At 39.0% G+C, this 25,517-nt stretch overlaps 1 protein-coding gene across 1 annotated transcript in view; it reads left to right on the top strand.

The window, feature by feature from the left end:
• RAP2A (RAP2A, member of RAS oncogene family) overlaps positions 1–24,113 on the top strand; it is a 32,525-nt gene extending 8,412 nt beyond the window's left edge. Inside the window, exon 2 of the mRNA XM_064440663.1 lies at positions 20,038–24,113. Within this exon, the coding sequence (XP_064296733.1) occupies positions 20,038–20,275 (238 nt within the window). The 3' untranslated portion in view covers positions 20,276–24,113. The remainder of the gene's footprint in view (positions 1–20,037) is intronic.
• Positions 24,114–25,517: the final 1,404 nt, after the last annotated feature.

Genomic DNA, 25,517 nt, shown 5'->3' with positions numbered 1-25,517 from the left:
AGCACGTAGTGACTTGTACAAAGATTTACGTGATTTTTAAGGTAACAAGAACTATAGCTCTCTGCTTCTTCATATTCTCTTATTCATTAGCTTCCTGCTGGTCTGTTATTTTACGTTTTTTTTTCCCCAGAGGTTTCCAATACAGGACTATTATTTAGTTTTTGCTGCACTAAGGCAAACAGTATAGTCTAGGTACAGTTTACAATGCAACTCAGAATGCTTTCTTTGTCAATGGGTTGCATTTTAGCAGATGTGTTGTCTTAAATCCCAGTCTAGACAAGAGAATTAAAGGTGTGGTATGAGCATGTTATCCTTTCTCAACTTTAATGTCATGGGGCTAGTTCAGTTAGTTGGTGCTGTACTCTTTAAAAATGCAATGGTGACAGTGTTTTAATTCTTGTCTTGATTAGGCCTAGACTAGGTGAAAGATCAGACGAAGGACAGAAGAAAGGAGTGTTTTTATACTTGGTTAGCTTGTTTTGAAACATTGCTTGCATCATGTAGATAGAGCTTTAATGTCTTTTAAAATATTGTCGTTATCTTCAGAAAAAATACAGGTAATGAGGCAGACATCAAAGCATTTTAAAATATCAGAAAGTAATAGCTTAGGGGTGGTGGTCTGGGGTAAAATAAAATGTAACTCTTACTTTATAGAATGGTTTGGTGACTTCCTGTTATTGTTCTGGTTAACAGGTAGCCCCCTTAACTAAAAGATTAACAGTGTCTGAGATTCCCATGTGAGTATCAACTCAACTACAATTTGATTTGAACTGGAAATGAATTGGATGAGGGCACTGAACTTGGAAGTGCTCTGAATGTTGTGAAGAGCATCTTTGGTCATGGGTTTCAGATTAATTGCAAGAAAAGGTGCTTTCAAGAAAGAGCCACATAGATCACCTCTGGGCTATATGTGCACTTGCTGTAAAGTGCAAGTCTTGGTAGGAGAGTGTACTGTTTGCCCTGTTACTCGTAATATTTTTTATAGTGTGGAGGATAAGCCAAGACTGACCAATCTACTTTATCTGATTAGATCTGGTTGCAGTTTCCCACATTGCTATAACATCCTTTTAGCTGCTGTACAAAATCTTACTTGAAACATTTTATAAATGTGCAAATAATTGGAATGCTTTTTTCTTTTGAAAAAGCTATGGACTTTGTAAGACCTATCTAGAAATGCATAAATTCTTTCTTCAAGAACTGTTTTTCTTCTGAAATTCCCTTTCCATGTTTCCAATTTAATTTTTAAATTTTAGAAGCTTGTTGTTTTTGTCAGAACAAAACAATGAATATGAGATATTTGGGGTTTATACCATTTTACCCAAAAGTTATAAATGAGTGGGGAAAAAGATCTGTGGTGTGGTTTGTTTGTGTTTTTTGTTTGGGTCCCCCCCCCACCCCCAGTATTCAGTTGCACTTGGCCATGATGCAGAATCTTTGACGTGTGTATTTTCTGAACTACAGGACAGCAGTCCTTATTTGTGTACTGCTTTTTGTACACTTTTTAAGAAGTTGTGTTTTCAGTCTGTGGATTACTTCCTACTGCCAAAAGGACTTGATGTTGTAAAGGGTTTTACTAGTAGTAATCTTCTGTCTCCAGGTTCAAAATTTGCCCCTCTTCTGCTGTAATAAGTCTGCTAAAAACCAGTCAAAAGGTGGGGTTTTTTGTGTCTTTGGTTTGTTGTTTTTTTTTAACTTTAGGAATTAAATGTCTTTTAAAAAAGAATTTGGAGGGCAGAACATGATCCCCTTGAACTATTTCTTCTGGACCATTTTATCGGATGCCTTTCATACCCCCACCTAATCCCTGGGAGGGGGGAAATCTAACTAGTCTGAGTGCTTCTCAGTCTCTGATCAAATCCAGGCTCTCTATCTCACTGCTTAAAGAAGGCATCTGCTCTGCTAGTCTCAGAAGCAGTTAGATTATTAGTAGCTGACATGCAGGTTACTCCCTACAATGCCTGGAAGAGAGGAGCATGAGTCACCTTCTGCTGGGTTAACACTGCGGTCCACAGTTGAAATCTAAGCAGTAATTTGGAATTAATTCTGCCATTGCTTTTGTCCGTTTGGGTGTGTTGTTAGGGGGAAGGTCAGTGTAGTACCACTTAAATCTGATTGATCTCCTCAGGTTCTTTAACCATAACCTCATCAGTATACAGTGGGGGTTTTGGGGGTAGGGGAGGTTGGTTTTGGTTTTGTGCCAAGTGTGCAGGGTGCTCTCCAAAGCAGGGTATTGTGGCATTCCTCTTTGGAACATGCAATGGACTGGAGGAGATGCAGGGAGTTTTGGGTGTTTAGTTTGTTTTTTTCCCATCAATGTCAGCCTTCTCTTTTCTTGCATTTCACTGAGAAATAGATGAGAAATGGGTCTTGCAAAATAGCTTCGTGTTTTTCTCTGTCAGTTCTTCAGGAATCTGCTTTGCTGTGAGATGTGTAGTTCAAGTGGTTTGCTGCAACAGGACTATCTCCTTATGTATGTCAAATTTCTCAAGAGGCAGGCCCACTCACTGATCAAAACACTTAATTCTGAAAGAATGTGAGAGAAATGGAAACCACTGTGTCATCATGGAGCAACAGCTGGCCTTTCCTGAAATCTTGTGGTCACCTGGACTAGTGGAGTCTTCTAGTGGCTATTCACTATATGGGATATTTATTTTGTATTTTTGCAATGACTTCTCTATCTAAAGTGAATAAGCAGTCCTGAGAAGTCCCTGGGTTTCAGTCCCCTTTCTTCAACTTGTGTACCTGGTCTTTTTCTGTTGTTGTTCCCTTGGGATTTGAGTGTTTGCCTTCATGTATTTGTATTTGCCTTCATAGTGGCTCATCTTCAACAGGAAGATTGAGGAGTATTTTCTCAACCTTGCTTGTAGCTTAGTGGTTAGGGCAGTCTTCTGTCCTATGGAGTTATAGCCTAACTCCCAGGACTAAAGATGATGTATGGTGCATGTCTTTCACCTCCTTGATCGGTGCTGTAATCACTGTACTGCCACATTAAATGTGAGAAACAGCATTGCCACTACTTGCTTTTATTCCTATGGCTTCGTGTGGAAGTGATATCTGTTGTGTTTGTTATTATCTTACTGTTGGTCTGTTGCTAGATTCACAGAGGAATGCTTAGTGAATTAGGCCTCTCAAGAGGCTTGGCTGCGTGCATGCCTCATCTCTAAATCCCAAGAGAGCTTAGGTGTGTGACACTCTTGTCGTTCCAGTATATGTCTCAGCTGGGCTTGCACAGCTGCAGGCCTTCAGGCAGCTACCTTATTTTGACAAAAACCTTAGATGGATGTGGCTTGTCAAGAAATTAAGGGGGTAGGCCGAAATTTTGTGGAGCAGTCTTTTGGACACAGGTCCCTAAATTCTTTTGGTGTCCCAGTATATTTACCTACCTCGGTTTTGCATTCAAACCCAGAAATATTGTCCATCAGAATGTTTTCCTCTAGTTACCTCTTGCTTTTTCACATCAGTTTCATTCCCTACGTTTTGAGCAGTGAGTTCCTGAATGCCTTTGTATGGCTCTTGTTAGTACAGAATATGGAGTAGACCACAGACTTGATGATCACAGCATGGGCTTGACCATCCTTGTACTTCAGATGCCTTCCTTCCCTAGAAAGGGAGTTCTATGCACAGGTTATATTATATAGCTGATTATAACATTATATTTGGAGTAGAATCTGCTTAGGTGGCTATCCTTATACAAATAGTTGTGTGAGGCATGATAGACTCTTTCCTAGGAAGAAACTGGAGAAGCAAGTGATATCAAGATAGCCTGCCGAGAGTCCACAGAGTTTTAATGTTAAATATCAAACATGAAGGAACTTGATTAATTACTCTTCATAGGCATCTTTTCTGTGTTTTTCCTAGTTTGGGTCTGCAGCCTCACTTAACATTAAAAGCTGCAGACACTCAGCAGGCTACCTTCATATCATCTGCTTTTCCAGTAGTTGTTACAGGTTGGCCATATGAGAATAGATAGCCTTCTGCTCCTTGATCCTCAGTGGTGTACCATAAAATTTAGGCATGATGGCACGTTCTGGAATTTCACTCAATCCAAATATTCCCAAATTTTATTCAAATTGTGGAGAAGTTAAGCTGCCTGTTGATGTGATGAATGAGTGGCTATGTTTTGATGGACTTAGGTTTGAAGAACCCTCTGCTGCCTTTAAAGATAACGTTATGGATCAGATTACAATTTTGCCTGGACTGTATGACTGGATATCTAATGGTCTTGCCTCTAATCGGGCACTATATACATTATAGTCATTCCATCTGGGATTGTGTAGCCTCTGTTGCTTACCAAAGTATCACTGTCTTACTGTGTAGCTGCTGCAAATTTCTAATGAGTCTGTTCACCATCTAGCAGTTTTTAGTCAAACCTCTTGTAACCCTTTTATTTCTAGTGTTCTCTGTAACCAGATCTCATAGCAACCAAAGTCAGAAGTTTGCTACCCATCAGATGAGTCTGTCAGCAACTGTTGGCAAGTAATGCTGTTCCTCTTACGTCTCAGGAGTACCAGTTTTTACTAAAAGGTCTGGCATTATTGTGGAACTAGTCCAGCTGCCATCAGGCCCTATGCCTCAGATTCTGCAGTGACCACATAATTGGAGTATTGTTGGACTTGTTCCACATCTGTGCTAGGGTGGTTTTCAGGAACCATAGCGAGCAAACACAGTCCTTGGACAGCTTCCTGATGGACTGGAGCTACTGTTCTGTCCATATTTTTGATTTACACTGTCTGTTACGTTTGTAATTGCCCAGAGTTCAACTGCTGGGCAGCTGTAATAGTGTATAGACAGGACACATAATGTGAATGTTTAACTAAAAGCAGGGTCCTTTCTCAAGGGAAAGAAGGGACTGGCACTTGCAGACAGTATGAACCCTCAATCATACTACTAAGCTGTAGTGGGCATGTTCAAAATACCATTACCTGTCTAAAATTATATCACCAGAAGCTCAAGATAAGCATCATGGTAGTCTGATCTGATGATGGAAAGGTGGTTTCTCCTGACTGCTTCCTCCTACTATACTTCTGAAACTCTTTGATTAGAAAAATCCACATAATTCAGTTTTTACCTACCAAAGTTTACAATGTAACTGTTCTGAAAAGGAAAATAAAATTTACAGAAAGCTGTACTTGAAAGGGTACTTGAACTTAAAAGGTCCAGATTGCTCTGGAACACACGGAAGAGGGAAGGAGGCTGATGTGCCTGCTATTTATTGCAGGGCTTACTGGTGTATCCCTAGGCCTGATACGAATACGCTGAGGAAAAAAAAATTGTGGTTACAAAGTTTTCGCCTCTGGGAAGAATTGCTACCTTGTAGACTCAACATAGGAAAGACAACCCGACTTTGGGGGCGGGGGGTGGTGTGGTGTGGAGGAATAGTTTACCCTGTATTCTTTCCATGGATTGTCAAGAACTTCGTTATTCAATACAATTTGCTGTTTATTGCAGGATATTGCTTTTTTTCTTTATCTTGTTCCAACCCTAGTAAACTGTATTTGGCTAAAATATACAAAAAAGCATCCTTTTTTTACATTGAGATGAGCATATTCAAGAAAGAAAACAAATCACCTAAAGGTGTGAAATCACTGAACCTAGCGTATGTTTAATTCTCCTCCAGATGGTTTTTATTGAGAAATAGTGACTGCTATCACAGTAGCTTCATCTGCCAGAGAGGGACAATGGAAAGCTCAATCTTGGATGAAAGCTGAGAAGGCACACCTTGAAAGTCCCTTATTACTCTAAAATTAAGCAATTGTATTGCCTTCCTAGTTGGGATAATTGGACTGGTAATTGAAGTCTACATTCTTCTCCCAGAGATGATCAAAACGCCTTCCTTTGAAAGACTTTCTGTCTGTCTGCAAGAAATGTGGTTAGATTAAAAGGACTGGGAACAGTCTGGGCTTCACACCCCTGCATATACCTTCATATTAATTGAAATGGTCTTTCTGCATAGGACAACTTAATGTGGAAAAATAATTAGTGGCCTATTTTCAGGAAATTCTAGTTACCAATTAGTGATTCAACGAAGGAGGTGTAAGGGACACTAGGGTGTGTGGTACCTTCAAATATAGGCTCTTTCTTAAAAGAAGTCCAACTTTCTTAAATATTTTCTTACCATTATTACTGTTGCTTTTGAGGGGTAGGTATACAAATTATTGTCCTTTCCGTACCTAGAATGTGATAGACATGTAAGTATTGGGTGATATTTTGTTTCTCAGCATAAAACAAAGTACATTATCGTTCAGCATCTTTCACAAACTGGTACCTACCTAAATGTTGCCACTTCAAAAATAAGTTTACACAGAAAGACAGATGGCTAAAGTGTACGTGTATACACAAATATATGCATATATGTGCAGATGGATTGCTCAGTCTTCTACTCTGTGGGGTCAGGCATCAGGACAAAAAAAACAAAATGTGGATTTCACTGGGTTCTGCAGTCATCTTCTATTTAAAATAGGCTTTGTCCACATCTGAAAATATTTTCATTAAGTTACTTTGTGAAGAAGTTTGGTTAAACCAAAGTAAAGCCGCATAGTTTTTTTCCCTAATTTCAGCAATATTAAAATTGGTGTCCATATGGGAATTCACAGCATTTTAAAGAAATAATTTACATTGGCCTGGCTTGTTTGCTTTTCCTCTCTCTGAAAAAAAATATGTCGGTATTAGACATAGCCTCTTGTTGTGAAGGTTTTAATCCTTTTTCTCTCTCCCTCCTTCTCACGCACGTATGCATGTGTTGTTTTTTCTATCAGCTAGCAAAACCCATCCTCTCCGTTAGCTGAGTAACTGTCTGTTTGGGTGACAGAGGCCATCAGCTGGTGTACAGCCACGGGCAAAATGCCAGCGTGGAGGCACTCCAGTGCCCTAGGAATGCTGACAACTGGGAGCCTTGGGTTCTGACCCTGATGCACCCGCTCCATTGGTGACACAACTTTGGCACTGGCCAAAGCAGCCAGGTGCCTAAAGCCCCAGAGATGCATCGGTGTGGGCAGCTGTGTGGTGACAGAGTCCCAGAGGCTAACCTTGCTGGTGCAGGCGTGGCCTAATAGCTGATAGGGTTAACGTGTATAAAATGGTCTTCAAGGTGTTTGAGTGCCACAGAGTGTCTTCATAGACAATAAAATGGCTGTCAGACAGGTTGGTAACAGTCTTCTGGGAAAAGGGAGCTTTTTCTAACCTAGAGTAGACCCAAAGAAATTACCATTTCTATAGTAGTTAAAATATAAATAGCTCAATATCTGAGATGATAAGGATATCTCACTCCTCATTCTAGCTGGCTTCATTTTAATAGTTTCTCAAATATTAGATTTGAGAGATACATACATACACGTAAGGAAGAAAAAAATGTTTAGATTTTACTATTTTATGTGCTAGATACCCTGTATCTTATGTCATTTTATAAACAACTTCTTACAAGGAAGGTTCTAGATACTAGAATGGGTAAATTTTAGCTTCAAGTCTTCCAGTGTATTTGCGATGCTGATTTAGAATGCCATAGTCTGTTGGGTTTTTTCTGCAATTGGTATCTGTCTTACTGTAGGAAGAATGAAAATTGTTCCTAAGAAAATAATTTCTGAAGTCTATGTTCAACATAGAAGAGAGATTGTCAGTAAATCATGCTTTATATCTGCTGCATACAGGTAGTATGCTGGGAGGTAGTATTTTATACTTGAAGATTAACCAAAACTTATTTAAAAAAAACCCAAACAAACAAATTTAAAAAAAAAAACCAAACAAAAAACACCCACATGACTTCAAAAGCTCTTATTTTTGTATATTCATGTTTAGATATGAAAGTGGTTTCACTTAACTAGCTGGTGTGCTCTTTTTGAATCAAATTCCTGTAGTTACAAAGTTGAGTTGTTAAAGATGGAAGTCACTTCTGAAAACTGTGGAGAAAACCTTCTTGGTGCTCTGTTCATTCAAACATTCCACTTATTTAAACCAGGCTTATGGTAATTAGGTAAATTATTCTGTGAGGTGAGTGCCACCAACTTTCTGCCGTCATAGCAGAATGGTTTTCTTTCCCAAGTCAGAAGTCAAATCTTCTGGTAGAAACTCAGCAGGAGCGAGCAGGCTTTCAGTGCATCTGCTAATGAAACTAGTCAAGGCTTTCGGATTCATGTCTGGTTTTTTTCTTTGTTGGTGACAAATTTTATTTTGGTAAAAGAGGGCTTTACTATAGTCAAAAAGGATATGAAGTCATAATACTACTTCTGAAGTAAAAGAGAAAATGATAGAACTAGTACTATTTTCTCCTAAATTGGTTCACTATACTGGCATGGCCAGTGGCTTAGAGATTCTGTAAAATAGTCTGTCTTCTGAAAAATACCTGGAGTCATAACCCAGTTGTACCTTTGTGAGGAAAATATGTCTCAACAGAGCATTTTTTGCAAAGTTTTCATATAAGCATTGTAGGATATTTTTATTAACTTGAAGGACATTAAGCTGTATTCTTCTTTGGTTACTAGGGCAACAAAGAAATCTCTGCTTCGTACTAGACACAGAAATTCTCTTCAGGCTATGCAATATCATATAAACTCTGGTATCTGTCTGCTTGAGCTTCTACACAGGGATTGATGAGGGAGCAGAAATTTATGCCAGGTTGTTTGCCTCTTAATCCCATTATTTTTATTTTACTTTTTCTTAAGTTTTAAGTGACCTGAACTAGGCTCACTGCAAAAGGTCAAATTCTTCAAAAAGTAATCAAATAAAAGCTATTATGAACATGCAGTTCATATCCATATGTAATGCTCAGTTCTACAGATCGGATAGTGGCAATCAAATTACCAGAGGTGAATTTTGTGACCCAGGCTTGCATATGTTTTCAGGGACTAAATCTGGGTAGTGCTGAAAGTCAGCAGCTCTGACTTCTTGGAGTAAGAAGGCTCTTACCTTGACATGGAGGAGAAGCTGTTGCTTTTTGTGTGGTTCTGACTGGACGGCACAGCACGACATGATCATTCCTGAACTCTAAGCCTTTGGAAGCAGGTGATGCTGCTAAGAGGGTTTTGAATTAGTTGTTAGACCTATTCTTGAAGACTGTAAAAGTGTGATTTTAATGACCTAGAGAAAATCCTATTAGAACAGTTTAAATAAGTGTTGCAGTGGGATTTTTATCCATGATTATAAGTTGGTTAAAGGAATATAAGAATGTGTTCGCTTTGAAGAGTGAAATAATACCTTACAGGACAATAGTCTTCTGGCCCTTTTAAAATGCACATGCATTTGACTATTTTTGCTAGCCAAAGTTTTTACTTTTTGTGTCCACTAAAAAGTTTTGCTTTCTATACTTTAAATAAACAAGGATAAAGAGATTGAAGTTGTCATTAACTTTATGCCTGAGCTTTAGTTAATTTTGTAAAATCTGGTTTATTCCCTTTGCTTTCATAATGCTAGGATATATGTTTATCTTGAGTCCTGTAAGTACAATTATCGGTTCCTCTACATAAACACGTAGCTATAAATATTTGTGTAGTTTTGGCATTTCTTTCTCAGCCCATTTTCTATGGAAACAAGCCTTATGCATCTCAGTTGTCTGCTTGTCTCATCTTCCTCCATTACCTGCCAGTAAGTTTTGAATTCTGTGGCAAAGTTAAACTAAACTAAATTAAATGCTGGGACAAGTTCCCAAAGAGTTTGTGGAAGGTCTGTTCTTAGAGTTTTTCAAGACTGCACTGTATGTGGCCCTGAGCGAACTGGTTGAGATCTCCTGGCTGATCTTGCTTTGAGCGGGGGGTTGGACTAGAGAATTTCCCGAGGTCCCTTCCTGCCCTAGGGGTTCTGTGGTTCAAAATGTGGAACAAATTAGAAATCTAAATGATTAAGTTCTATCAGAATTGTTGGTGGGAAAGAGACCCTGTCACTGCTCTGCTTGTGGAAGAAAATGGGCATGAGCCCAGCCCTGATTACGGACTGGAGAATGGTGAGGGGAAGACTTGTAGGGAGAGGTTAAAACTAGAGCTTTAGATATCAGCATTGACTGAATCTGTAAGAAACTAGACCTACCATTGTTCTAATAAATTACTTACCAGGCATTGTTTTGTAGAAGGGTTGGATGCTGCCTCAGGTTTTCCAAATGGAGTATTAACAATGTATTTGTCTCAAAGATTTTTTTCTTTAACCCAGCTACAGGCATAAACTTTGACACATCTGAGTTGGTACCAATCTGTTTGGTCACTTTCCTTCTCTGTCGCCGCCGCCCCCACTCCGTCCTTTGTCAATGCTTCCTGTGCAGTATGGTATATTTTAAAACATTGCAGTAATTCATCTAAAGGTTTGCATGTCAAGAGATCTCCTTCTGAGAGAAATTTCTTGTGATGAAGCATGTAGTGATAGATAAATGGTAATGCATGTTAGGGTCACTGTTAAGTTCTTTGAACACAGCAACATAATAAATTAAAAATATTAAATAGAATCTGTAGAGTTGCTGTATGATGTGCAAGAGGCTTATATTGCTTTTAATAGTCATCTACATTGTTCATTGCCTTTGCAAAGGGACCTATTCAATCCCACATCATCTGAACAGGCAGGCTTTTTTGACCTTGTAGAAGTTTTGTACGGAAAAGAAAGGAGGAGGAGAAATCCCTCAATGTCAGCATGTTTTAAGATATTGTGAGCCCTTGCAGTTTCTGCTCAAGCTGGTGGAGTTGAAGTGAGGTAACAACCTTGGCTTTGTCCCCCACGCTGGTATTCCTGCTCCTGGTATGAGGCACACCTAACCCAATAGCTTTTTTCTTTCTGCTTGCAAGCTTGTTGTTGTAAAGAAAACACAAAGATTTGTGGGGTTATGTAGCCTACTGCTGAGAATAGCTGGGATGCGGGATGTTTTTCTCTTGAAGAGTGAGCAAAACAGCTAATGCATCCTTCAAGATGCCTCCATCGCTAAGGATGGAAGACCTCAGAAGTGTTTATGTGCCAGAGGCATTCAGAGGTTAAATCTGATGACTGTTGTTTTCTTCAGGTGGAGAACAGAGGTGCAGAGCCCAAGGGGCTTGCTGGAAATCACACAGAAAGTCTGTAGTGGGGTATGGAACTAAACCCACATCTCTTAAACAGCATGGCAGCACTCCTCTTGCTTGGCGTTTAATGTGTTTCTGCAAGGTATTAGAGGATAAAGTTTACTTAAAAGCGGTTGTGTCTGGAAAAAATGGTCATCTTAAAGAATTGTCTTTTTTGTAAGACTTTAAGATAGTCTCTTTAGTATCTTCCATATGTTGTACATTTAGTAGGTACTGAAAACCTTGACATACCTAGACATCCTCATTGTATTGGAATAAACATTAATATATTAGCATGGTATATGGTTTTAAACTATTTAAGGTCAGAAAACTTATACAGTCATTAAGAATAATTTTCAAGCATGGACCCAAATTTTAAATACTTTGAGGCCTAATTTTCAAGACATTGAGCTAGTAGACTACAGCTAGTAGCAGCAATTTTTGAAAAATTAGGTGCTTACCTTTAGTGTCTGGAAATTTTGAGCAAGGACTTTGTATTTAAGCAATCATACTGTGCCTCATAATCTCTTCAGAGTTTTCTTGACAGCTAGACTTCGTTCACTGTGAACTGAGTATAGAGACAGGAACTAAGTGAAATCAATCCACCTGTGAGAATCCCAGATTTGTAGGACATTCCGACTTTCCTGTTGCTGTTCAAAACAAAAGAATTAGTCATGATGGAAAAAGTCAGGTAAAACACTTGCCTTGCATTTTATATAGAATTGAAACTTGTGGTTATTTCTTCTTAAACTATCCCAAAGAATAGGAAATGTGGCCAGCACTTCAGGATTTCAGCAAGATGATGTTGAGGCTTAATTGTGTAAGATGAGAATTTTGATTGGCATAGAGAGGGAACTCGAGGATTAAAATATTGTTTGGATATGCTCACAGTAAACCTGCTGCTAAGCAGGTAGATGTTATATATTGTGTAGAGTCTTTTCAGTCTTGATAACAGACTTCAGTGTTAGATATGAGTTGTAACAGTAGAAAGTAGGGAGAGGTGTCCTGTTTAAGGTGAAAGCTAAGCTCTTGTTTGTGAAGGCTTTTGAGCATCTGAAATGGCAGTGGATGAGAACTGCTGTTACTCCTGTCATAGGGTCCTGTTTGTTATCCCCAGCGCTCAAAGCGCTGGTGCCTGTCACTTGCTATGCCAGCACCTTACTGCAGGGGGGAACTGATAATGTCACTGGACGAAGCTTAAACATACATGGAGTTCTGCCAGTTTGCTGAGAAAATGTCTCCCTAAGATCTTGATGATCAGGGATTTTCCTTTGGGACTTCCCTTTAGTGAATGCGGAACCCTTAATAGGGCATGTCAGCAAGCCATTGAATTTTCAGGTATACTTATTGGTTTACCATTTAAGCAGGTGGCAGAGCTGAAGATAGGCTTGATCTGCAGTGACTTGCAGAAGCAGGCTGAATATGTGGAAGGAGTTTATCATTATCTTAGTTGCCCCATGAGATCTTAGATGTGGAAAATCCTCTACAGGTAAGAATTTTTCTCCAAAGTGATTGGAAATAACCTGGAAAGTTCTTTAGTGTCCTTCATGCAGAAATGATATGCATTATCCTGTTGCCTTGGTTGCAGCAAAGGAATGTAGGTTTACTAGATAGCCTTTGAGTACGTGTATGGGATAGTACCATCCACCATTCTTGTCCCTTGCAGGTGTAAGCTGCCTAGAAATAAGGTGTTCAAGTGCTTTGGCTGAAAAGTGCTTATAGTAACAGTTGAGAAGCAAATATATATAGTGCTTCATTACATTGGATTTTGTTGTTGTTGTTTCTTGGGCTCTTGCTTGGAAGAGAACTATTTCCTCTAATTACTTACAAGCACAGTACCAAGGGTGAGCCTGCCAAACAGTTTCAGCAAAACTGGCATTGGTTGAGACTTCCCAGACCTCGCGACCAAACTGGGAAGTGTAAACTGACTATAACAATCACAGAACTGAATTGGCTTTAAACTATTTTATTTAAGTTAAGGTGATTATTTCCAGAAAGTTTCATGTACAAGAACAAAGATAGTTTCTGAAGCCTCCTCAAAAGCGATACAGTATGGTGGTTATTTATTATAATATTATTCTTTGAGTTGTTTTACAACTATTATTTAATTTGCTGTCCTATGAGTAAGTACAATTATCCTGACTTTATATACCTCAGTCTGTCCATCTGAAGAGTTTGTTTCCCAAGGGCTATAGGAGGAGTTCATGTCAAAGCCTAGAATAAAATGTTAGATCTCCAGTCCTGCAATTAGGCCATCACAGTTCTTTATAGCAAAATAATTAATGACTCAGCCACCTAATTGCAGTGGGACTTCCAATAAGCTCTTTAACCATCTACTCATTTATAAAAATTATTTAAAGACTTTTTTTAGTTGAGAGTTGTTGCTTAAGTAATTAAATCCTTATACAATATAGCTTACAAAACTGAATATTAAATGCAATTAATTGGTAAACTGGAATGACTTGTTTGCATCAGAATGTGGGGGTGGGTGGGGTGGGGGGTGTTGCAGCTGTTCTGTATGGGTTTACCTGAGAAGCTGTAATAATTTCCATTAGAGAGCAAAGTGCTCAAACTTTGCAGAAACCTACTTATTTTTAGATTTATATCTCTATCTCCTGACACATTCTATACATGTATACAGGTATAGGCACATCTTCATTGGTCTATACTTGCAGGACTCCATGGAAAAAGGTATAGCTCTGCAGACTGAGCACCTGCTGTTGATTTAACTCATAATGTTAAAACTTTTAAAGCTACCAAAATACAAGGCATCAGGTTTGGAAAAAGGAAGTGCCCTTTCTGCCTAAATTTCTTAAGACAAGGCAGTAATTGCTTTAGAAGTATGTATATATTTTTCCTGCTTCTTTGGTTCAAGAATTGGAAGCTTTCAACAAAGGGTTAAGGATTGTTTGGTTTCCCCTTGACAATTCTGTGGCCTTGCTTCCTTTTCCTGGTGTTTGAGAGGCTCAGAATCAGACTAGGGAACACTGTGTCTTTTCTTATCCTCTGAAGCTGATGTGAGTTTTAACTGTTGAGGATTCTGCATTAAATTTCCAATTAATTGTGTGAAAGGGTTAAGAAATGGTCGAGAGTTACATTTGGAATATATTCTTTCTCTGGATGAGAAAACTTCAAGTTATGACAGATTTTACTGCAGGCAATCAAAGTTTGCAAGTTATGTTACATAAAAGGTACTAAACATTATTTTGTATGAATTTGTAAACAACCTAATAGATTTAAATGTTCTTTTTGATACTTTATTTCATATTGCCCAGAATTCTTTTACTGTGTATTTTGGCAGGATTCTTACCACAATTTTTTTTATAAGTCTAAAATGGAGAATATTTACTTTTACTGACCTTCTGATCTTATTTGCATCATTGTCCCTAGTATCTTTATCCCTTAAATTAGTTTCCTTTTTGAAATACTATAAAAAATGCCAGAAATACATTTTTTTAAAAAAAAAGGGGGGGAGGGGGAGGGCAGGGAAGACACCCTGCAAGTAGAAGAAGGTAATAAAGGTGGCTTGGTACTGGAGACTTCTTTTGATTTCAGTGGTCCCAGTATTTAACTTGTAAAGTTAGGAATACATCTTTCCATAAACTTCAATGGGACTTAGGCTAGTTACAAGAAAAAGTCTTTCAAAATGCATGGTTTTTCCTCTTAATTTGTTGTTGTTATACAGAAAGTTTCTGAATTTTGGTTAAACATATTTGGCTCTGATATGAAGCTCAGGCAAAAATCCTAGAAAAGATGCAACATTTCCAGAACGTGAAATTAGAAAGCAGGAACTCATTTGAACTTTTTAATGTCTTCTCCTGTACTGGTCCAGCTCACTTCTCCCCCCCCACCCCCAGTTTAGGGGTACTGGGTGATCTCTAGCACAGTTTAAGGGAATAAGATCAATTTATTAGTCTTGGTGTTTATAATTTTTTTAATTCTTTTTTTAATTCTTCATATTATATTTTCACTGCACGTCATCTTCAGTTTTATCTTTATCCAATGACAGCTCTAACAAGAAATCTGAGAAGTGCCTTGTAAAAGAGATTCGATGTGATGTCAGGTACCGCCCATGTTTCTCTCTCTCTGAATAATATCGGAGGTAGAAAAAATGGGAGGTAAAAATCTCTGGAGATCATTTACATACCATTTATCTTGAGGCTTTTGAAATGTTTTAAGCTATTCTTCAAAGTGTACATATTAATCTAAACAGAAGTGTGGATGATTTATGTGCCATGTGGGGTAAGATAAAATGTAGAAATTGTTTATCACTGTGTGGTATGTAAGGCAGTGTAGTCAGTGGTGCATAGCTGGGCCACATAAAACATTTAAAGTCTGCGTATTTATTGATTCCCCATGGCTGTGGTGTCCATCCTCAGGAAAACTGAGGGATTTACTGTGGCCTGTTGGTCCCAGCAGCTCATTAAAGATGGATAACAGGGTGGTTTTTAGCACTGAATAGTTATCTGGGACTGGGAAAGACATGCTGGTTTTCTATTATGGAGCAACAACTGTATCTTGCCAGTTGTGATATCCTAGATATGATGATATTTGACTCTGCACCAGTGTCTTTCACAGGGCTATAAATTACTGCAGTCGTGTTATCTCTTTATGAGTTGCCACTGCTCAGTATCTGTTGTATTAGAGCCTAAGATAGTGCCTTAAAAAGGGTGAAGTACCTTGTTCTTTAAACGTGTTCTGCAAACACGTGCAATTGGTCTTGCAAAAATTTGTTCCTGAAGAGGTCTTGAAAAGTCAAGCCTTCCCGTGCTGCGTTTGAGTAGATTTCTTACAGGCTCTGCTATGATGTTTGCCCTAGAATACATACTGCGCTGCACTGATACAGAGGAAACTGGCAGCAGTTCTCATTTTCAGGTAGCCCTCATGCTTTTCATTAGGAACGATTAGTGCTGCTCAAAGCTTTTCAGCAGTCCTGAGGAAATTGGGTTTTCCTGTTCCAGGAATGAGGAGCAGAACTGTACCACTTCTCCAGTGCTGAGGGGACAGGCAGGGGAAGAAGGGCTGCACTGATGCACTGAAAGGCAAGACGTCTGTCCAGCTCCCATAGTGGGCTGAGCTGCCCTCTCACACACCCTGTGATGGCAGCAGCAGTATGGCTTTTCAGGGCTCTGGTATAGGTGGTGGGGTTTTAGCCTCTCTTGCTTTGCTGAAAGTCTTTGTGAGTAGGTTAGATCTTACTTGAAGCTTTTGGAAGGATTTTGAATTCCTGGGTTTGATTTTTTTTGTGGTTGTATGGAAGGGTTCTGTATTGCTGCTTGGGCATTGCAAGACAGCTCTTTTTTTCCTTTGTAAAGAAGCTGTTTTCCTGTTGGGCCACTGAAATTCAACAGGGTGAGACGCCTGTGGGGAAGAGATGTACCTCTTCTCATCAAATTTCCTTAGAATCATGTAATTCTGCCACATCTGAGAAATCACCCTTTCCCACTGGGGGCCTGTGCTGCTGCATACCACCTCAGCAGTGGGTGTGCCAACATCTGGGAAGTCTGAAGCTCTGCAAAAAGCCAGTGGAACCTCCAGGGGCAGGCAGAAGTCGCCTCCAGCAAGATCAGCAGCCGTGGTAAGGAGAACGTTGAACCAGGGATCTCCCCCATACCCATCAGAAATAAATTTGCCCAGAATACGAAGTGAGGCAGGAAATTCTGGCAGTGTTGGGAGGTAAAGGGTGGAGAGCCAGCTTGAACTTCAGAGCTTGTAGAGCTTGTTTTAATTGAGAGCTAGGGCTTCCATGGTGCATTACCAGAATCAGAAAGCTGGGAAGTAGTGCAGAGACCCTTAGGGACTCTGAAGACAAGCAGGGGCTGGAACCCCACTACATGGAAACACATTGTTTCTGTAAAGGCCTATTAGTTCACACATAGTCAATCCATCATCATCGTATTTGGAGAATACAATGCACAGACATCTGGTCTGGCTCTCCCATACTCAGCTTGGGTCTGGCAGGACCGACACTGTACTGGAGCTCATAAGCCCACGCTGGATCCAGTCTTTTGCTCAGTATCCACGGACTGTTTTCCCATTATTTGCCCTATTCTAACCTCCATTATTCTGGAAAATGGATACTGACTTTTCTATGTAGAAAGACAAACTGTGTAATTGTATAGATGTGTGTGTATATATATTACAGACAGTTTTTATATATTATAGGCATGCATAAGTACCTATATTTTTATATATTTTATATTGATATATATAAAGTCACGCAGAATATACATATATAAAAAGTATTTTCTCTGTAAAGTTGACAACTCAAAATTTAGGTAATACAAGGATGTATTTTGCAAGAGCAACTTTATTTTTGCCCTGTGAGGAGGTATTTGATAAGATTACATAATGAGAGTTTTACAGAAACACCTTCTTACACAATTGAATGCTGCCAAGTGGTTATTGGACAAATCTGGATTATATGGTGAATAAGGCTGTTGACTGTAAGATTCCCATCTCATTTTAAGTACTGAAGGTAGGTAGTGAACAGGATAAATGCAAGAGGCAAATGCAGGAAAAAGCAATACAGAAAAGTGCTTCTGTCTGTTCCACCTAATAATTCCTAGACGGTTCTGTGCAAATAAATTAAATTGGACTTTTCACATCTATCCTGTCAGCTCATCAGTTCTTCTTTTTGTCCTGCAGTACAAAACTTTATTATTTCCACTGCTCCGTTTCCCAGGTGCTGAGTACTTGTAGTAAACAGATCCTCAGGTATTTAGTTGCCCAGCTTTTCTAGGGTTCTTAAACCTTTTAAAGCACTTGAATATTTCAGCAGAACTGGGTATAAATCTGCAACAAGTCTGTGTGTGGGTTCCCTCATATGTTTCTCAACAAATTGGAGTGATCTTGCAGAACGAGAGGAGAGGTGATCTTGTGTTTTAATTCTGGCTCATCGACTTCTTCACTGAATGCTTCTCAAGTGGCTGCTTTGAATGTCTCAATTTTTCCCACTGGTAAAATTGAGAAGATACAGCATACCTGGAGGAGCTGGCAGTGGGGCAGGGAGAAGTTTGAGACCCTCAGATATCACAAAATGCAGTAAAGGTGTACCAGACTCCACTTTCACTGAAGGGTTTTTAATGCTGTACAGCAACATACAATAGGACACATGCATCTGAACAATAAAGATAAAAAGAAATACTGAACTGCTGTCTTATCTGTTGAATGCCATCCATCTTCTGTAATTAAAGACTATGCTATCACGTGTTTAAACACGGGAGGACAGATTTCAAGATGCTTGTGTATTTTGGTACTTAATGGCAGCATAGCTCTTGCAAGAGTTCCAAAGTTGTTGTTGTTGTGAAATTCTGTATATCCACAGAGTAAGAAATGGATTGTGTCTCTTCAGGTGGTAAACAAGGAGAGGCTAAGTGGTGAAAGTGAGGGCTATTCTCTACAATTATTGACCACAGCACAGACTGTGAATTAAATGACATCCCCATAGTTAGCAAAGAGATGTAACAAAGTTTAGAATTTCAGCTGCATCTTATGACATAGTTGGATCAATTTTTGATACTGCTGTGGTGGTGTAAGAGTGGCTGAGGTGGTTTGACAAGTCACTGCCCGTTTATCCCCTGCCTCTGTGGGAGCTCACCATCCCTGCTGTAGGGCTGACAGGAACACATGGGTTCCCTGTTCCAGTGCAGAGTCTTGACAGCTGAGTTTCATCATGGCTCGTAGGTTAGACCAAGCTGCTGGATGTTTCCGTCAACCAGCTGAGGCACGTGCACCAGCTCTGCTCCGATGCCCTGCTGGGAGGCAGGAAGGGTGGGCAGGAGGGATGGAGAAGGAAGAATAAGTGGCTTAAGGATAGCGACATCTTCAGCTGCTGCAGGTGTCAGCTCTGAGTGTTGTCTGTCCACATCTCAGTCTTACCCAAATGACTTGACTCAAAGTGGTAATACTAAGCTAATGTGAAGTAGAAAATTGGGTTTAAATAGAGAGGGAACCATCGTGTTTCTCTTTGTTTAGTTTAAGTGCTAAAAGCCATAATAATCTTTTCTCTCAGTACTTGTTGCTCTTGTGAGAAAATCCATGTAAGAATATTTTGGAAATAGGCCCAGTGTTTTCTTCTCTGCTATGGCAAAGATGTAAATTTAAAACCTGACCAAACACTTATTTAGTTCTATGTCTGAAGAAAGGTTTATTAACGTGAGGGTGGGGAAAAAAAGTAAGGCAGGCATTTTAATTTTTAAAAGAATTTGGCAAGGATCCTCTCACAAAAAGGTGCAAAGTAATAAATTCCTTCATAGCTTCTATGATCTATTGTGCTGTCCAAGTTGATTATGAAACAGAACTGTGATAGTATTGCCTGGAACTTTTTTTTTAGGTTGTTTAACTGGCATAATGGTGTGAATGCTGCAAGGGAGAGTTATATATTCTGTATTAGCTAATACATGTTTTTATATGACAATAATTTTGTGTGTGTATACAGGACTTGAAGTGGCCTGCGTTTCCTGAAATGTCAAACTAATTTACTGACCCTTTGGTTTTCTCCTTTTTATTGCTAATCTGAGAGTTCCATATATATTAACCAAAGATAAATGTACCTTTGAAAGGGAGAGCGATGCATTCTCATCACAAGCAGGAAATACAACATGATACCTGTTAAAGGGAGGAGGAGGACACAACCCTCCCTGCTGAAGGGAGAGTTGGACATCCATCCTGTTCTTACACCCTAACTGAGATTGCCAACATAGAAAATATTATTATATTCCTAGCTTTTGTAGTGTGGAAGTGCTTCTGGCAGATCTCCTGGTGGGAAAGAAAATTCAGAGGAGTAAGCGTGCCCTAGAACTCTAGGAAAGTCCTGGGGGGAAAGAGATGTGCAACAAATTGCTAGAATATGAAATATGCAAAGCATTTTTTCAATGTAAAATTTTAAGATAGTCCAAATGTTTCTTTCCTGTATAGTCTGTACTGTTTGCAAATATATGTTTACATTTAGAATGTTGCCATTCTTTAAACATAATTATTGCTGTTGTTTTTTGTTGTGTGTGTGTGTTTTGTTTTTTTTCCTAAACTGTAGGTATGAGAAGGTGCCAGTAATTCTGGTTGGTAATAAAGTGGACCTGGAAAGCGAGAGAGAAGTATCATCAAGTGAAGGCAGAGCCTTAGCTGAAGAATGGGGCTGCCCATTTATGGAGACCTCTGCTAAAAGTAAAACAATGGTGGATGAGCTCTTTGCGGAAATTGTTAGACAAATGAACTATGCAGCACAGCCAGACAAAGATGATCCATGCTGTTCTGCATGTAATATACAATAGCATTAAAAATGACCTAACCTGGACTTAATTTGCAGAAATTTTGTAAGGTGGTAAAACTGTCTACTTCACTTCCTGGTTTGTGGGTCGCTTGAAATACATCTGTAGTGAAGTAGCAACATTAACTCAGAGCTGAGCATTGAAAGTCAATCACTGACTCTGAATATAATTGGGTTAAATGACCACATCTCACCCGTTTTTCCCTTTGAGCACCTGCAATTTTATGGCATAGACAGTTGATCTACAGAGTCGTTCCGGTCGAGCGTACGTGTGTTGTCATGTCAGATGGCAACAACAGCAACTATTTCCAAAGAAGCTGGAAAACTTTTGGAGATGGGGAGACAAAAGCAGTGGAGAGAATATCTCTGAAGACCGTTCATGACTAGCGTAAGTGCGAAAGGAGAGCCAAGTCTTTCAGTGTCTAATTACCGTGCTTCAGGACGTGCGCTATCACTTGTGGCCAAGTTTGTTCAGTCAAATATGTTGATTTCACCAGAACTTCTGACAGTGTTAGAGGAAGAGGCTACCAGAGACCTATATAGTTTGGAGTTTTTTTCAAAATTGATGCCATTATTTCTACACTTTATCCCACATCTTGAAATAGAAAACATTGCATCAGTGTGTGAAATGAGGAGCAAGATCTGAAAACAAATGGCGGGTGAAGAAACAGTCTGGCATTGGAATGTTTTAAATCTTTTCTTTTGCTGCTCAAGAATGGAGGATCGCTTCAGGTTTTGGTCTGCAAAAAGCCAAACAAACCCTCTGTTTACAAAGCAGGAAGCATCTTTATTTATCACTTTACTGAACCAGGAGGAAGCAACTGTGATGAAAAAAAATTGCTGAGCCTTACTAACAAGGAACACTTTAATAGATTAACTAGTACCATCTTGTAAGGAAAATTAAGCCATGTTGCATCCATATGTTCCCTTCTGCAGAAACCTCGTGGGACAGTATGAACATCCTGCATTTTTAAGTTTATTAAAGACAACAGTTTTTCTTGCCTTTAAGGGCTACGTTCTCTGGTGTGATCCCTAACTAACCTTTGAAAATCAAGTTTGCTATTCGATAGCTTTAATGTTGAAAACTGAAATTGAATAACCATGTGAAATCATTTGGTTCAGAGGTGAAATAGTTACGGTTGTAATTCCTTGGGTGAGTGTGGAAATGGCTCTTTAATTGCCTGACACACTATTCCAAGGTTGCCCCAATTATTGGAGTGTTAAATGGTGGGAGCAAATATTTTATTTTGAAGGGATGCTCGAGCTCTGACTTGCTAGTTTCATAGCAGTGAAATATTTATCATTTGCATGACTAATGGCACAGAAATACCTATTCCGAAGTCTTACAATCAAAGTATAGAAGAGTTTTCAATCACAATGTTTAGATTTTAAATGCTGGAGAGATTGTCTTGAGCTGGATCTTTTATAGGTAAAATTGGCCATAAAAATAGAGTCACTGAGCCTGTGGTCTAAATAACACCATGCGTTTAATTATTAGTTTTTCAATCTTGTGCAGTAACAGTGTAGTTCCTTGTGTTTAAATGAGTGAAAACAGGGGTGCTGGGGGGTGTGTGTGTGTGTGGTGAGCGTGTATGTGTGTGTGTATATGGCCCTTAGAAATGCTGTAATTGGAGTTAGGTTCGAGAGTTTTGCCTCCATCCGCAGAACTTCCTAAAAACGCTCTCATCTGCTACAAACAAAACTTGAGTACAAAATGCTTTGCAGATTTTCATACATAAATATCCTTAACACTTTGAATTATAGTTCAGTGGTTGATAACTAAAGGAAATCACATTAATGGAAGAGAACTGGCCATCTCTGCCCTTAATCTTTCAAGACCTTTCCACAACCAATGTGTATCAAAGGGCATTAGATGTCGCAAAACATTAAGCCTTACTAGAACGTAAATGTAGCCCGTTTCCCACCTACCTTGCAGAGCTTTCGTTACTGTACTTTGTTCTCTTAAGGAGATAGGCACACCATTTATTTCTGGCATCTGAATGCCCGTTTTGGGTGCTCTGAATTGCCCTCCTAGAGGCACCTACCTCTTTCCATTGACTATATAGCAAAGTCAGGCTTTTAAGTTTGGTCCTCCAAGTCACACAACTTTTATGCCTAAACTAGATGGTATGAATGTTCTCTTCCCCCCCGCCCGCCCAGAGTGTCAGCCACCATGCTTAGGCCAGATGCGAGATGTTGAATTAATGATATTTCAATGTTCAAAATATCTAGATTGGGAAATGGTTTATTGAGCAGTACAACCTATCTGTAAAAGAGCTTGTCAGTGTGAGATACGCTGCATAAGCACTCAAAAAAAACCCCCAAAAAACCACCAAACCAAACCCAAATTTGAAACTGAGTTGGAAGTGCATGTTATGCAATGTTATTTACAGAGATGTTGAGAATCTTACCTCGCAGATTGTTCATCAGCCAAGAAAACGGCATGAAGGTACAACATGAACAGCCTAACATGAAGTTCATAATATAAAACAGATGGGCTTTTAATACAGGAAAAATTGCACAGTAAAATTTTTAACACAAAATATTAATGAAAATATTTCCCAGTCGTGTTTCTTCATTACACTCTTACATGTTCAAAAAACTTAGACCGTAAATATGCTACCACACAACATGGCGGGGGGGAAAGCGTAAGTGTTGTTTTTCATTGTATAGTTCTGAGGAAGTAGTTATGCACTATTTGTATTTCCACTAATGTGAAGATAGTGGAGCTTGAATCAATGACAGTTGCACTTGATAGAGATTTTTCAAATTATAGGGGTAGCAGAAAAGGGGGAGGTCAGTGAGCTATGCAGCAGCTGCATGGCCACCCTGCTGGAGTCATTGGTCTTGGGTCACTGTTTCATTTGTACCCCGATAGGATTACCAATTATAGTATTTGAAAGTTTCTTATAACATGCCTTAAAACATTATGATTTGTTCCAAAGACCCACTTTTCCTTTGGCTGTTCTTGTAGAGCTTTGTATTTTTCTACGAAGACAGCATTTCTCCAGTTTTGTTGTTTTTTAAAAATGTTGCAACTTTTATTCTTTTAAGCTATGATAGTGAGAGCAACTGTTTCCTCTTTCCCTTAAAAATATACGCAAAAACTAGTCAAAGCAAACAAACCAGAATCAGATTAAGAGTGTTAAACATAATTGCATTGGGTTTTGTTTTGGTTTGTTTTTTTTTTTTCCTGTCACGTCCGTCCCCCCGCCTGCCCCTTCAGAGCATCAAAAAAGTTTTGGTGACATTTTCTGTTCTGGTTCTATAGCCTCTCCCTAACCCCAGTGCTACAGTTGCCATTACTTTTCTGTGGGAAAACTACTGGTATTTGCTTTCCTGTATAGAATGTTGCCTAAAAATGTCAGCCATTTGGTTGGGGGGTTTTGTGCATGTTTGTTTTTTTTTATTTTTTATTTTTTGTTGTTTGTTTTTTTTTACCAGTGTGCCCTCAAAGCACTGGTTAGGCTTTAATTGTGAAACTCCACAACAAAAGCAAATGTTTGACAACTGCAGGAGGCTTTTATCTGCATTGTTGTGCATCTGTTAATTCTTGATCAGGGTTTGAAGAAAGACTGAAGTGGGTTCTGGAATCAGGCTTAACGCTGTTGATTTGGAGTTTCATAGGGGTGAATTAATGTATTTCACAGTTAATTGTTGAGCTCTAATACAACTGGCAACTTAATGGGGCAACAGTTTGTTTTGTAACAATGTCAGTTGTTTAAACCTTGATGTTTCAAATAAAACAAGAATTGTACATAGAACTCAATGCAAACTCAGCAGTTGTATTTGGAGTTAAATTATTTTAACAAATAAATTTATTTAATGAAATCTCCCTTGCATTTCCTGTATTGTCCATTTTGATTTGATCAAAAAGCTCATCCAAAGCTGACAAAAGCTACCCAGTAATTTCAAACAACGCTGTCAACTATTTGCGGTTCAGCTAAGTATTTCTTGCCAAAATGCTCTGCTGGTGCAAATTAAATAGCAATAAGTGAAAAGCAAATACACTTTAACTGTTATGGATGGATGCTTGTTGTGATTTAAGTTATAAGCTTGATAAAGAACCATAGCAAAAGGGGGGTGGGGGGGTGGTTTACTTTTCTGAGAGGGATATATGTTGACAACAATCAGTAAGACTGAGTATTTGATAAGATGTGGCTCTTGCTATGGAAAGAGAACCGTGCTTATTGCAAAATACAGCAAAATTATGTACAAACTTGGTCAATGTATGATATAGTTAATACGAAGAACTACTTTTATAACATTGCAGTTGCAAAGAGTTAAAGAAAGGATTGTTTGTTGTATCAGCTGTTCAATTGATGAGTGTTTTGCAGGCTTTCAGCACCATACAAAAGGAGTTAGTGTTAGAAAGAACTTCAAATACAATTAGCATTGCAGAGATTTATAAATGAACAGTTGAGCTAATGCTAACAGGATTATTCTAGCTAATTGGCACTGATCAGCAGTTCCATTTTAGTCACGCCAGTATCACTAAAGTACCCTGTTTTCAGTAATGATGGGTGCTTGGTGGTCTCTTGTTATCATGTCTTGCGTGCCATAAGGAACAAGAAGCCTGAGGCTGGCACATCTTAAAAGCTCCTAGTTCTATGGATAATATAGAAGGCTGACACATACTGCTAATTTTGGTTTTTATTTGCCCATTCATTCTGTCAACCAGTTCCAGGGGAATTTTTGCTGATGTTCTTGCAGTCTCATTAATTTAGTAATATCCTTTTGTTTTGCCTGAGAAGATACCTATACAGGGACAACAGGAATTCAGTGGCCTGTTCTGATCAGTTAAAAAAAAAATGCCAGTGTGCGATGTGCTCTTTTCAAGTACTGAACAACTAGAAAACCTTGAATGTTGTGTTCTTAACAAGTGCTTTCTCTGAGCTCTTCCTTTTTTTTTTTTTTTTTTTTTTTTTTTTAATGTGGCTACAGCAAGAAACTCATTAACTCTCTGAGAAAGATTTGTAAAATATTTTGACTGGAAATAAGTATCTTGTTATCAACCCTCTATGAGTATCAGTCTTACTGGATCACCAATCTTTGGTCGCTACCGTTGCTTGACCAGGGAGTCACCGGGCTACATTTTCTATCCCAGGTTACCTTCAGTAGCATCCTCTCCCTTGCTGTTTACCTGTTGGCTTGTGCTTTCTTCTCCATTGAAACAGCATCCTTCTTTGAGCAGGAAGAATTACTCTGCAGTTGCTGACAACTGTTTTTGTTGCTCTGTCTGGCTC

Source organism: Phalacrocorax carbo, chromosome 1 (genome assembly GCF_963921805.1).
Source record: "Phalacrocorax carbo chromosome 1, bPhaCar2.1, whole genome shotgun sequence".
Lineage (NCBI taxonomy): Eukaryota > Metazoa > Chordata > Aves > Suliformes > Phalacrocoracidae > Phalacrocorax > Phalacrocorax carbo.
This window is presented reverse-complemented; position numbering and strand designations above follow the sequence as displayed.